Source organism: Lepisosteus platostomus, chromosome 9, assembly GCF_059453375.1.
Source record: "Lepisosteus platostomus isolate fLepPlt1 chromosome 9, fLepPlt1.hap1, whole genome shotgun sequence".
NCBI classification, from domain to species: Eukaryota; Metazoa; Chordata; class Actinopteri; order Semionotiformes; family Lepisosteidae; genus Lepisosteus; species Lepisosteus platostomus.
This window is the reverse complement of record NC_142619.1, coordinates 49,685,181-49,699,069: the sequence shown is the minus strand read 5'-3', so window position 1 is coordinate 49,699,069 and position 13,889 is coordinate 49,685,181. Positions and strand designations below refer to the sequence as shown.

The 13,889-nt window shown below is 36.0% G+C and overlaps 1 protein-coding gene across 2 annotated transcripts in view; it reads left to right on the top strand.

The window, feature by feature from the left end:
* The window catches only part of chchd3a (coiled-coil-helix-coiled-coil-helix domain containing 3a), a 115,888-nt gene that overhangs the window by 87,160 nt on the left and 14,839 nt on the right, over positions 1–13,889 (top strand). For both annotated transcript variants that reach the window (XM_088645403.1, XM_088645405.1), the window contains exon 6: positions 427–497. In XM_088645403.1, coding sequence (XP_088501529.1) covers positions 427–497 — 71 coding nt within the window. The remainder of the gene's footprint in view (positions 1–426; positions 498–13,889) is intronic.

Below are 13,889 nucleotides of genomic sequence, written 5' to 3'. Positions count from 1 at the left end.
CTGCTTTTTTCAAAAGAAGAGGCAGTGTCAGAAATGAGACTTTCAGTCCTAAAACGATAAAAAATGACTATTGATCCCTACAACTGTTATGTTCATTTCTATTGATCAGATAAAAGAAAGATAAATCACCATCCAAATAAGATTACAGCAGATGTTAGCATGCTGTGGATGACAGTGGGACTGAGCACCATTCATCATTTCCAAGAGTGACCTACCCCCTATATTCAGGTTCAGACATCATCCTGCTGTCTAGTCACGCGTCCATTGATTTTGTTCCAACTGCCTAACTTGATCCTGACATTAATTTGATGCCCAAGATGGCTGCATGGCAAAAGGTTTCATAGCTGGCACAATTTTATATTCATGTTATTTATACATAGCATTCATTTATCTTTTTTTTCTCATATCTGTTCTCCTATTCTCCAGAGCGCACAGTTCTATAAAGTCACGACTGAACAATATCAGCAGGCTGTCAATGAGGTCGAGGCAAAATTCAAGTAAGTTATTAAATTCCTCTTTTACTATTGAATTTTTAATAACATGTTTAAAATATACTCTGAACAACTTTTAAGTGTGATAAACAGTCTTCTTTTTGTACATTTAGTTTTGAATTTAGTTTTTAGTATTTTATGTGCTATTTTAAGATGTAATTTGGTTTGTGTCCTCATAATAGAGGCAAAGAAAGTCCCATTGTGAACAGTTAGAAATAAGGAATAATCTAATACATTGGTCAAATTGATAAACTAAACAACTGGGGTTTAGTTCCTAATAACTGGTGTAGGCATTTTAAACTTAAGTCTGAACAGTTAGTAATACAGTTCACATAAATATTTGTGGTAAATGACTTTTTCAAGGGAAACAGTGTTCCGAAGTCCACGAGAATTAGACCTCATAGAAGTGCAGCAACAAAAATTTTAAGATAGCTGTATCTTTACATGGGCATGTAGTAGTTAGTTTGACTGCTGTAAATTTTAATGATGTTTTTTAAAAACATCATACATTCTCAAAACCTCCGTACAGCCTACCCTTGTTTTCCCTTCTTTGCTTTGTGATCACCATTGTTTTCTTTAACATGGTGCATATTACACTTTTTGTGTTCTTCAATAAATCATAGCATCAACTATTACAGTATGTTTAATTGTATGAAGTACATGATAAAATTGCATTCATAATTCTTGTTTTTAGAATATGAGGAATATATGTATGATTATAAGTGTTTTTATAGAAGCCTTTCAGCAGTATTGTTAAAGATACAGTACAACTGGCAGTATTTTTCCCTATTCTCAGCCAAGAGCAGTAAGCCAGACCCTGCATGAAACATCAGGTTTCTACTGTCAAATCCAGTAATCATGTTTGTAGATGTACATCTCATCCAAATGGCGAATCCGTGCAATTTATTTTGTTCACATCACCTTCACTTTGCAGTGAAGTAAGCAGTAAGCAACCTTGCTTGCTGCATGCTGCGTGAGTAGTTTATACTGGGACTGTTTTTTTTTTTATAATTCCAGAATACAAATAGCCAAAAGTGAGGTTACAGAAAACCAAAGAAATTGAAGACTTTCCGGTTCACGGATTATTCATGAATATCCAATGCCCCTAAATATATATACATGTAGTCACAGACAATTCGGTACTTAAAATAACAATAAAGAAAGCAATTTCTCTTAATACCTTAATGCTCTATTGAAAAAATAAATTTAGAAAAAGTAAAATAGGAGAACAGGGTCATCCGCAGATTTTCTGGAAAGCATATTATTGCGTGATAGGTGGCACAGGAATTGCGAGGTGGTCATGAAATGCACGAGCAAATAATTGGATTCCTTAAGATGACTGTCCTTTGTGAAAACCAAAATGGAAACCTTTGCTTAAAAATACACAGACGTATTCCATTGAATATGTGAAGGATGCTGATTATTTCTTCATCCAAAATATATTCTTACAGATTTAAAGATAGAATCTAGATTTTAATGTATTTGAATTGGAAAAGAGGAGGACTCAAGTAGAGACTGCTCATTATGAGCTTCTCTTCAACGAGGTTATATATATTGTATTAAAGGGTCAATGAACTTGCAATATATTAAGAATTGTGCAATTTTAATTGTTAGCCATTTCTAAAAGGCTTATTTGGTGGAAGTTTGTATCCCAGCAGGACGGGTACCCTAATCCTAGCCTCGATCCCCCAGTCTTCAATTCCATACTATCGATTGTCTTAAAGACTACTCTTGAAGAAAGTTCGTCACTTAGCTCATAGTTGTACACACTTTAAGAGCAGGTAAATTGAACCTGAAAAATGTCAGAAATGAATTTTAAAACAAGAAAATTATTACAAGCTGAAAAGGTAACAAAGATGGGTCGTGCAAAATGGTATTAAAAATTTAGTATTATTATTATTATTATTATTATAATTATTATTATTACATTTAAAAATTCTTACACTTATATAGTGCTTTTCTGGACACTCCACTCAAAACGCTTTACAGGTAATGGGGATCCCCTCCACCACCACCAATGTGCAGCCCCCACCTGCATGATGCAGCGGCAGCCATAGTGCGCCAGTACTCTCACCACACATCAGCTATCAGTGGGGTGGAGAGCAGAGTGAATTTATAGATGGGGATTATTAGGAGGCCATGATTGGTAAAGGCCAATGGGAAATTTGGCCAGGACGCCGGGGTTACACCCCTACTCTTGTCGAGAAACACCATGGGATTTTTAATGACCATAGAGAGTCAGGACCTCAGTTTTATGGCTTATCCGAAGGACGGCACCTTTTTACAGTATAGTGTCCCCGTCACTATACTGGGGCATTAGGACCCACATAGACTACAGGGTGAGCACCCCCTGCTGGCCCCACTAAAACCTCTTCCAGCAGCAACCGTATTTTTTCCCAGGAGGTCTCACATCCAGGTACTGGCCAGGCTCACACCTGTTGAGCTTCAGTGGGTAGCCAGTTGTGTGTTGCAGGGTGACATGGCTGCTGGCAAATTAGTTGTTGCATTGTGCACATTGCATTCTATTTTGTTGCCATAATATAAAGGACAATTGCTAATGTACCTTTCAGTAATTTCACTTGGAATTTATGTAAGTCGCTGTTTTTTAACTGCCCAAATACTTTTGACTATACATGCTAGGAAAAATATATACACTGTATTAGACTTTGTGCATGTATGGTGATGTTGTAAGCAAAAATCAAAACAACAAAAGGGAATGATAAATACATCGGTAGTTTGGGGGAGACAGGATTGAGAGGTATGATACTTTAACTGATCTTCCTTTCTTTCTGTCTACCTCAGTTTACGCAATTCCTGGATGCCTTGTGTGTGTGCTCTTAATGGGCCAGTATTGGATAGCAAGTGTAATCCAGCATTCTCTTTGAGCTCTAAAGAATAAACATTACATTACAGTGGCTTAACCAGCAAAGTCCCAGCCACATTACTTGTCTTGCATACCTCATGGTGTGCCCTCTCAACCATAAGGGGACTCTTTAGTCTTGTCTTTCTCACTGTCAGAAGCATATTTTCCACTTAAGTATTAAGATGACTTACACTCTAAAAATAGTTTGTAACTCTAAGAGTTTCACTATATTTTTCATAGCGTTATGTTGAATATCTGTTTTCTGTGTTATACTCATTTGATTAAGCTGACATTTAAATTAATATCTTCAGTTATGATATTGCCAGAAGTGACAGGATTCATTGTTGGAAATCTTTTGCAGTGTCAACCAGCTACGTGTATATGTACAGTCGTGTGTGTTATGTCTGTTTAAATGGCCTTTACCACCTAAATTGTAGTAATAATGATTGTGATCATAGCTGAAATGTTTTTCCTTATTTAAATGTTTTTTACACAGAAAATACATACCAGAATACCAAAATACTGTATGCACCAGAATTATTAATCAGCGGCTGCCAGATGGTGTATTCTTCTTTACATTTCTTCACTCCATCTGCATACTAAAAGAAATTAAGATAGACCCTGCAATTTACATACAAATGTGTATAATATTAACTTCATTTCACAGAGCAGTTGTGAAGACTGATAAGAAAATACACTTTAAGTAAATGCATTCTTAGGAATCACATAGTTTACACGTAAACATAATTGGAGTAATCTTTGGTACATAATTCTTAATGAAAATGACCATGAAAAATTATTTTGTCTACGAAGAACTGTTAAAAAATGGATCAAAATCTAAATGAGCAATTCTAGGAGCTCTTACAGTACATAAATTGTGTTAAAAGAACATTAATGTAACATGCTGCCTCTGCTAATGCAGGGCTTGTATTACAAGATGCAGCATTAAGAGTCAAGTGATTAGATTATAAAGATGTATGTTTTGTAATGAAAAGTTTACACAAGAATAACGGAGTCTGATATTACAGGAAGAGTAGGGCTGTGATCACTGACTTCAGCTTTTAGCAACTAATTACATTTTACATATATATTCTTTATTCTTTAATTGGAAGACTGGTACAAGGATATGTAGCAGCTACAATAGTGTTATTCCCTTCCCCTGGGTCACAAGGGCAGGGGAAATATTGAATTAAGGAGCAGAAGGATTGGTTTTTTTTCTGTCAAAAAATAACTTTCATGCCTTCAGCTTTCGTGGGTGTTGAAACGTCCCAATGCATGATTCACAGTTCTGTAGGGCAAAGTCTTTGTTATCATATCAACAGTGTTTAATATTAATCTTAAGAGACACAAAATACTGTAAAATCTAGTATGTTTCATGTCATTGTATGCTGTTTCTTTATTTACATTCAGAATATTGGCATATTTTCCACAGGATTTTATTCTCACGTTATTTTAAGTGTAAAAAGTGAATTGAAGCAGTTTTGTGACTTATGCCCAGTGTCCTCATCTGCTTTCGGGGCTGTTTCATTCACTTTCTTCCTAGTTCCTGAAGTTGCTGATGTTTAGAAGTGAAACATTTCAGTTTTCTTACTGAACATTCTGCCATGTGTCTGTACACAAAGGATACCTGTGAGTATATACAATATATGCTTCCTGCACTTTGCTTTCAATATACACCCCTCTGGATTGCTGATGACATCACATACATTTTGAAAATGTTTGGAAGTACACATTTTCAAAATGTATTCTATGTTTTCAGAGACCTTCTCCCCTAATAGTTTGCAGTGGAGTGATCATGATGGACTTGTAATCTCTTGCTAGCAACCCAGTCAGAACTCACTCACTGTTCTGCAGTTAACCATTCTGGACCTCTTCATTTAAATACTTGCCGCAAATAATGTATCTTAGAACCTCTTAAGTCCGTACTTGCTAACTACTCTGTTCGGTATTGTTCCCAGTGACATCTTATTGTCCCAGTGCTCAGTCTAGCTTTATGATCTTTGTCTTGTTAGAGTGTAATTATTATTTTATAGTTATGATTAATTTGTTGAATTGAAACAGTCTGCTCCATACAACCGTCTATATTGGCTTAAAGACTAAATGCAGAGATTAGAGAATTAGAAAATGCATCTGTTGCGTTTTTTAAACTTTGATAAACATTTTAAAGTTATATCAAATACCTCTAGTGCTCATGGCATCCATGATCATTGTTTTCTTTTCACCTTATCAATATAGCCACAATCATTAGGCACATATCCATTTCCTGTTCTTGTCTTTTCTTTTTTATGAGTGGCAGAACAAGGGCAAGGTTATAGAGGTAGTTTAATATGGGCCAGGGGTGTTTGGAAGCCTGTACACGCCTTGTTGTTGGCCTTGTTTTTACAATTTGTAGGCTTTACACAAAAGCTGGTCAAATCAGCTGCATTTCCTAGGTGATATTAAGAGTGATTAACTAATTTCACAGATTATGACGCACAGCTATTATCAATTGGGCTCTCAGTATTTATATATTTATTTTTCTTGTGTGAAAGATCTTATTTTGTGATTAAGCTTTGTTTGCCCTGCTAAAAATGAATGTTAGAAAAGTTAGAATAGAAAAGGACAGGTAGAGACCTGGAAGGGATTTTGGAAACCCAAATTACACATCAGCAGTCATTTGCTGATTGGGAAAGCATTTAGTCAGACTGTGTGGTGATAACCTTTGTTTTTCACTGTCTCATTTAATGAATTCTAAATTTGTCAAATCTCAAATCAAGTTAAGAATCACCTTTCACAGTCAGTATCTTTCAGCTTTTCTTATGCAGCCACCTTTGATTTGACATTTTAGTTTCACATACAGTTACAGGCCTCTTATCTCCCTTATCGGTCATCTTCAATAATGAAAGACCATCCACTACCAAAAGCAATAGCCAAAATAATACTATACTCACTCAACTAGCAAACACTATTCTAGCTGCATACTGCGTTATCAATGACAAGAATTTGAATCAGCTACTTGTGAAACAGATTTAGGTGTTTACGTTGACATAGCATATAAATCTAGAAAATAGGGGGAAGCAAATGAAAAGGCATGCAAAATGTGGGGGGTAGTTAAAAGCGTAGAATTGAAACCAAGGGATGGTATGCTAAAATGTATTTTGCTCGCTACTTTATAAAAGTAAGTTATACTTCTCTGGAATTGATCCAGATAATGGCAACCTGACCCATACCATAGATGTAAATTAGGAAGAGCTATGGTCCTAGTACACATCACTGGGGTACTCCAAGAACTACATCACACAAATTTGAGCACTCACGCCTTGCTTGTACCGTCTGTTTTCTATCAAACATTTCTCCATTCTAAAACATGAAATCACCCAAATACCTACTGCTTGTAATTTGATAATATGAAAAATATCATCATAAGGATAAAATCTAAATCTAAATAATCAATTTCCCTACGGGATTAATAAAGTATGCTCTTTCTATCTAAATGGAGGCACTATGTGCATCCATTACTGCTTGAACAAGACCTACCTTTTCTAAATCCATCTTGACTAACCCCTTGGACTTTATTTTCCTTATAGGTGATCCTTGTGTTTTTTCTTACTAGAATTAAAGAATCAAAAAGAAAAAAAATCTGAAATGTTTTGTTCACTGTAATACCCCTGCACAGTGTAGTAGTGAGGCAGATGGTTCAGCCAGCTGGGTGCTACGCTTCAGTAGTAGATGAACAGGATCCCCTCCTTTGTGTATGAGAAGCACCATACAGATGCAAGGACTTATTAATGTAATCAAAAAGTACAAATTGTGCAAGTCAGAAAGTTTACACAGAGCAGATTTTCACTGTTTAAGGCTATTACTACTAGTTTATCAGACACAAGGTTTATTGTTCCATACTGTTTTTCACCAGTACTGTCTTGGCTGTAGTACAGTACATTACACAATAGATTTTGATCTGAGGCATTCATTTTTTTGTATGTGTGCAACAATTGTTTTTTTACCGTGTTAGTGTTTTGAAGTCCACATTGTGTGTTTTGTTCTTCTCATCTGAATCTAATGCTTTCAAGCAAGTTTGTACAGAAATAGGGTGGGGTCATTGCATTTACAACTCATTCATAGAGACAGGATGGGGCACTGCACTGGAAAAGGTGTGAAGTCAGTGTTAACTGGTTAGTCCTGTTCTTTCTCTTTACGTCCTGAATATTTTCTTTGTGTTTATCTCTTAAAAACCATCACCAGAAGCCCCAGTAATATGGTGTTTTTTTTAAATGTTTTTGTAGGGCATTCATTGGTGTTGTAAAATAGATAAATGTGGATTGTAGAATAACCTATGTTCACTGGAGGTTGGTAGTGAGTGTAGTTATTCACTCCTGACTGCTTAAATATAAGTTATTTTCCAGTGCCCTTAATTACCTTTGTTAACTACAAATCTTGTGCTGTTTCCAGTGCAGTGGAAATATGATAATTATACATTTGCCCTGTGTTAATTATGGATATCTTTATCTTAGTATGTTATTTTTTTTCCTGTTGACACACACTGCAGCCTCACAAATAATTTCCTTAGTTCTTTGTGGCTCCGTCAGTTGCATTATACTCACATGTACATTATAACAGAAAACAAGGCAACATGTTAGGATCTTATCCTTAGGCTTCTCTCGCCAGAGAGAAGTTGTTATAACAGGCTTTTAAATGACAGTATGGCAATACCATTGAACATTGATTTTCCTCTCAGTTTAGCAGACACAGCACTGTATAGAAGGAATATTCTATATTCTTCGAGGTTAAGCACATCCTCCAGCAGATGAAAGGTAGCTCATTCACAAAAGAGGTATAAGATACATTAGAACAAGTAAAGGTTTATTCCATGCTGAAAAGAGAAAAAGAAAAACAAGGTTTTGGCTGTGGAGCCTTCTTAAGGTGTCAATAAGATACATTAGTTTCCACAGGGTGATACACCACCTGCTTGCATGAGCAAGAAACAGAAAGGCTTTTAGGTCTAAGGAACTTCCTGGGGTACATCACCGCTGGGCTGGACCTGTTTTCCAAGTAATGTCTCTCTTTGGGAGGTGGCCTAGAGTTTCTGCAACTTGTGACTCTTGTTGTGTGTGCTTTCATTCCAAGCTTTTTTGCATTTTATATGAAAGAAAAATGTGAAAGTCATGATTGCAAAGGTTTTCAAATCTTTGCTGTCAGATATCTAAATTAATGTAGGTGCACAAAATGACCCCACCTAGCCACACAATTAGTTGCCTTTGTATGTAAAAACAGTGGTTCACATTTTATTACCAATAATTGATACTTTGTAAATTTCCAATAAATTTCATGCAATGCTGCACACAAAGCAAAAACCTAAACAATTGATGTAAAGGAAAAAATAGATTAATTTTTGAGGTCACTCATGAAATGATTCATATGATTTCAGAATAAATATATTTGCTGTATCTCTGAAAGGTTCCACTGCCAGGCAGAAAAGTTCAAGAAAAGCTTCAACCATGGAGCTTTCAGAACAACTCGGGGGTAAAGTTGTAGAAAGGCACAAATCAGGAGAAAGGTATAAAAACATTTCAGTCTCTGAATATCTCTTTGAGCATGGTGAAGTTGATTATTATGAAATGGAAGGAACCCCGACACTACTACCTCTGCCTGGCAAGGTCGAAATTGGTTAAGGATCCCACTGTGGTCACCGTGCCAACAGCGACTTTGAAAAAGTTCAGTGCCTGAGATGGGAGAAAGTGTCCATGTGTCAAAATATCCCACTTATTCCACAAAGAGGGACTGATTATAACTGGGGAAAAAAACTTCTCAACTCTGGTATGTGGTTTGCAAGAAAACACAGACATTATACTGCAAACATGAGGCAAAAGGCTTTGTGGTCAGACAAGACCAAACTGAAACTTTATGGGCTAAATTCAAATATATCTGTTGCAGAACTTAACATAGTTCATGGCAGCATGATTATGTATATATGTTCTCATCAGAAGGGACTGGGAATCTCATTTAGACTCCTGAGAACATAGATGAAGCAAAGTATGGTCAAACAGTAAAGGAAAACCAGTGTCTGACCTAAAACTAGGACAAACATTAATCTTTCTGCAGGATAATGATCCAAACCACAAAGTCAAAGTGACAACGGAGCGTCTTAAGAATAAGGCAATGCATGTTATTGACTGGTCCAGCCAAACACCTGATAACTGCTGTCCATAAGCAATCCCTTTGTAATCTGAGAGATCTTGAGAAAATCTGTCAAGAAGAATGAATATGAATTACACCAAGCTGGTATTGGTAAAGACTGACCCAAAAAGACTTGCGGCTACAGTTTCTGCCAAAGTTGGTTCCACCACATATTGAGTTTAATGGTCTTCATACTTATGCAATCAACATATTTCATTTTTTTTTCTCTTCAGTTTTTTACTATAACTAAACTTGCACACAGATGTCTCCAATTTGAGCATTCAGGTTATGGATAAAATATTAAGCTTAAAATGGGACACTATAGGAAGGGTCGGAATTGTTTTGCAAGGCACTCTTCTTGTGGCACAGTGTGACCTGCTAAGGAAATTCATATGTTCCTAGGAGCTGTGTATTTTTCAACCAGTCAGTTTTGTTCTTAGCTAAAGAAAACCTTTTTGCTAATAATAAGCATTATTCCTCTTAAAAGAACTTCAGCAGGCTAAGGAACTCCTAGTTTTCCTCTTCCTAAAAGAAGCAATGATAATCTGTTGTTAAAAAGCTTCATGATGCAATTTAAATTTGTGTCAGAATCAGATCCCACTGATCTGTTAATTTGATCTGTTCCGTCTGTTAAAGTACATGATAATCCAAATAGGAAGGCTTTTAAACTGGGAACAGACGTGACACCCCTCATGCAAAGAGAGGCACTGATAGTTGAATCTCTAATCAGTTAATATTTGTGTCTCTGCATAAGTAAATCACAGGAGAGGGGGTCAGTGCAGCTGCCCCCTTGTATTCCCAGTAGAACATTTGGCATGATGAAGCGATCACAGCAGGATGCCAGTACATCATCACAATCTCATTACATCGCGAGATGCATGCGCAGATGCTGCTGTTGCTACATTAAATAGAATTGATTTAGACCTCTATCACAGCACATTTTTATCCAGACATACAATTAACCTCTTTGTTTTTAACAGTTGTAAAATTGCATGAAGTTTCAAACTGCGTTACGTGACGAATAGGTGTTTGATCGATTTTTGGGATCAGAAAGCCACTGCAAGCCAAATGCTCGTTTGCTTTCTACAACAGTTTGAGAGACAAATGGAAGTTATTTTCCATATTTATCACGGTGTACCCGTCACTTCTTTCGCACTCCCTGCCCTGACTCTACTGGGGATTTGCACGTTTTATTTGAAGACTTCACTGCAGCTGACACCTGCTAGACTTGGTCTACAACCAGCACTAGATGGGTGTTCCTTTGGTTTTTGATATTTTAAATTAATGAAAGTCTTCTCTCAGCCAAGAGACAAAAACATAAAGAACTGTACATATTTGCTACCAAATACTTATATGTAGTCTGCCCTTTTAAAAATGTAGTCATTACTGTATGTCTTTCTTAATGTCTACTGCTTTTGGTTTTAGTATTATAGATTTGTGTAACTAAACTACTTCTGTATTATCATTTAAATTTGTTGGAAGCAGAATTTACAAAGACATCAGATAGAAGCTGAAACACTTAAACCTATTACGTTCTAATGTATCTTTTATACAGTATGTTGAAACTGTGGTTGCGAGAATGATGCTATTCCCTTATTCTGTTCCCATTTCTGTGCTTCTGAAAACATGCTCTCTAAAGGCAAAAAACTGATCATTTGTGCAAATGTAAAACAATATAAAAAATATTTTTCTCATTGGCTAAGCACTTAAGCAAATTGAATTATGTAAACAAAATATCAGACAATATTCTAGCTATTTTTGAATTCTTGTGATGCTTGTGTATTGCATTTAAAATTACTTTGCAGACACAGCCTTTCTCATTTTGGAGAGAGACATTCTACCTTCTTTTCTTAGACGTGTGACCCTCAAGCCAAGGTTACAAGACCTCTAGTCTCACTGACTTTTCTGTACTGCCTCTTCAGAAGTTTGGGTGGCAGCAGGAAAGTCCAGACGACTAAGCTCCCTTGAACTATGCCTAGCACATGCACTGACCTGTTTCTCCTGTGGTTTATTTCAAGGGTGCAGGAATTAATGACTAGTTTCATGATAACAGTAATACTGTTGTTTCTCCTGTTTTGTTTTTTCTGAAATGCAATATATGCATTATTAATTTTTAAATCTGTTTTAAATCTGCCATTCATCCCACCCTTACTTTCTTCTTTTCATTGATTTTAGAAAATCGACCCCCGTACTGAATGTGTGTTTAAATATACTGAGAGACATTGAAGAAATCCAAGAAAACTGTATACAAGAAATCTTTTGTTACCTGGAGAATCAGTCATTTAAACACAGCAAAGTGACTGTTTTCTTATGTGCAATAGTAGTGTTATATGGGCAGAGCAAAATGTGTGTGTATGTGTTGTTTCGTGTCTAAGACTATTGTTTGTTTTTAATGTGTATGTTATGTTGTGTTATGTGTTTTTGTACTTTTGTATGCTGATGCCAAAAATAAGTTTCCACCTTTGTGGATGAACAATAAACCAAAACAGTGTTGGAACCAAGCCTGTAAGTATTTTTTACAGAATGGCTACTATTGCTTCTCCATAGCAATCTATAGCAATATATAGCAATCTTACTATAGACCAATTAACTGATTATGAAACACAATGTGAAGTAATTCTTATTATATTCAGTGACACTTAGGAACTGTTTAATATAGTTGTATAATTGGGTTAAGTGCCGTTTTCCACAATCTGAGTCACTTTTGGATTGAAAAGACATGGGTAAAGAGGTCAATTACAGAATCTGCTAAAACTGACATTTAATTCTCCCGTTGGCAGTTAAGTAATACTGTATATACAACAACTTTATCTTCTTTTTCGTCATAGTAATATTCATATACCTAATTATACACCAGTCTTTAGCTGCAGAAAAGACTAGAATTTAGACAGATTTAAAAACCGTTCCCATTTTTCTTAAACTTTTTTTTAATGATAAAAAGCGGCTGTGTGCATTTATTTTCAGTTTTCCTTTTTCCTTATAGTCGAGACAAATATGGCTGCAGCTCCTACAGGCGTTTCTCGCCAGATTGATTTCTGCAGTTCTCTGCATACAGAGATTCCCAAATTTTTTATTTTACTGTGGGATAAGATTTTTTGTGGCTACAATCCCAATTTTCCTCGCACTCAAACTGAGTTGCATTTCTGCCTTTGGCTTTGTTAAAGGATTTGAAGAGGAATGATGTTAAAGAAACATCACTATTTCTGCACAGTCTTAGAAAAAAAAATTGGAATAAAGGTAGAAATGTTTTTAAAATTATTTTGATTAATTGATCAATCATGACAAACTGTGATGCACTGGAGAGACTTTTGATTGTTGCGAAAGCACTTAATCACCTCATTATGGGTGGTAATGAGAGTTGTTCGGGTGATCAGTTGATTTGACCTGTTGAACGTCAGGCCTGATGAAAATGAAGAAAGAAAAGTACAGAAATCAAGCAATATACCCTTCTTGTCAAAGGTAGTGCTGCTCGGCAGCATTGATGCTAAGTCCTCTATGAATCAGGATTTTGTCTAAAGCACACTCATGGATGCCAGTTAATTGTGGCACAGTCTTGCAGAACAGTATGTTAATTGTTGTGGACAACAGACCAGTCAAGGCAGGCAGGAGTGTCTCTCCCACAGGACTCCACTTGTAATTGACTAATCATAACCTAACTGCATGGAATTTCATTTGATATTTTTGTGGTCTTATCCTGAAATAACAATATTCAAGCAAGTCAATGTACAGTTGTAAGAAAATGTTTGTGAACCCTTTGGAATTACCTGGATTTATGCATTATTTGCTCATAAAAATGTGGTCTGATCTTCAACTAAGTCACAATAATAGACAAACACAATCTGCTTAAACTAATAACACCCAAACAATTGTACTTCTTCTTGTCAATATTGAACACATCATTTAAACTGTAAACTCTAAATGTATCAAGTGTATGTCTTGATACAGAGTGTGTAACAAAAGCTGTCTTGCATTGCAAGGCAGGAATGGTATGGACCTCTGTTGCCAGACTTCAGACCCATCAAACATTAGTAGAATGAGATGTATGGTCTCGGAGACCAGTGTACAGGTACATGATTATCCAGGTATAAATAGCATTTCTGACACATGCATTGTAGAAATGACTTTTATTTTTTCCAGTGCTGGCCATATGTTTCTACCTCGGACCGTCATAGTGACGCCCCCTGTTCTGCAGCACTTTTAATCACAGATATTAATCAGGATAATTAATTTTCCTTTGACGTCACATTTTTATAAAATGTGAGTGAACATTCCTGAACATTTTGTATTTGCTGCTATAAGTGATGTTTATTTTGATGCTCAGTATAAATTATTGCCATTAACATTGGTACTTGTCCTAACTTATCTTACATTCAGCAATGAGA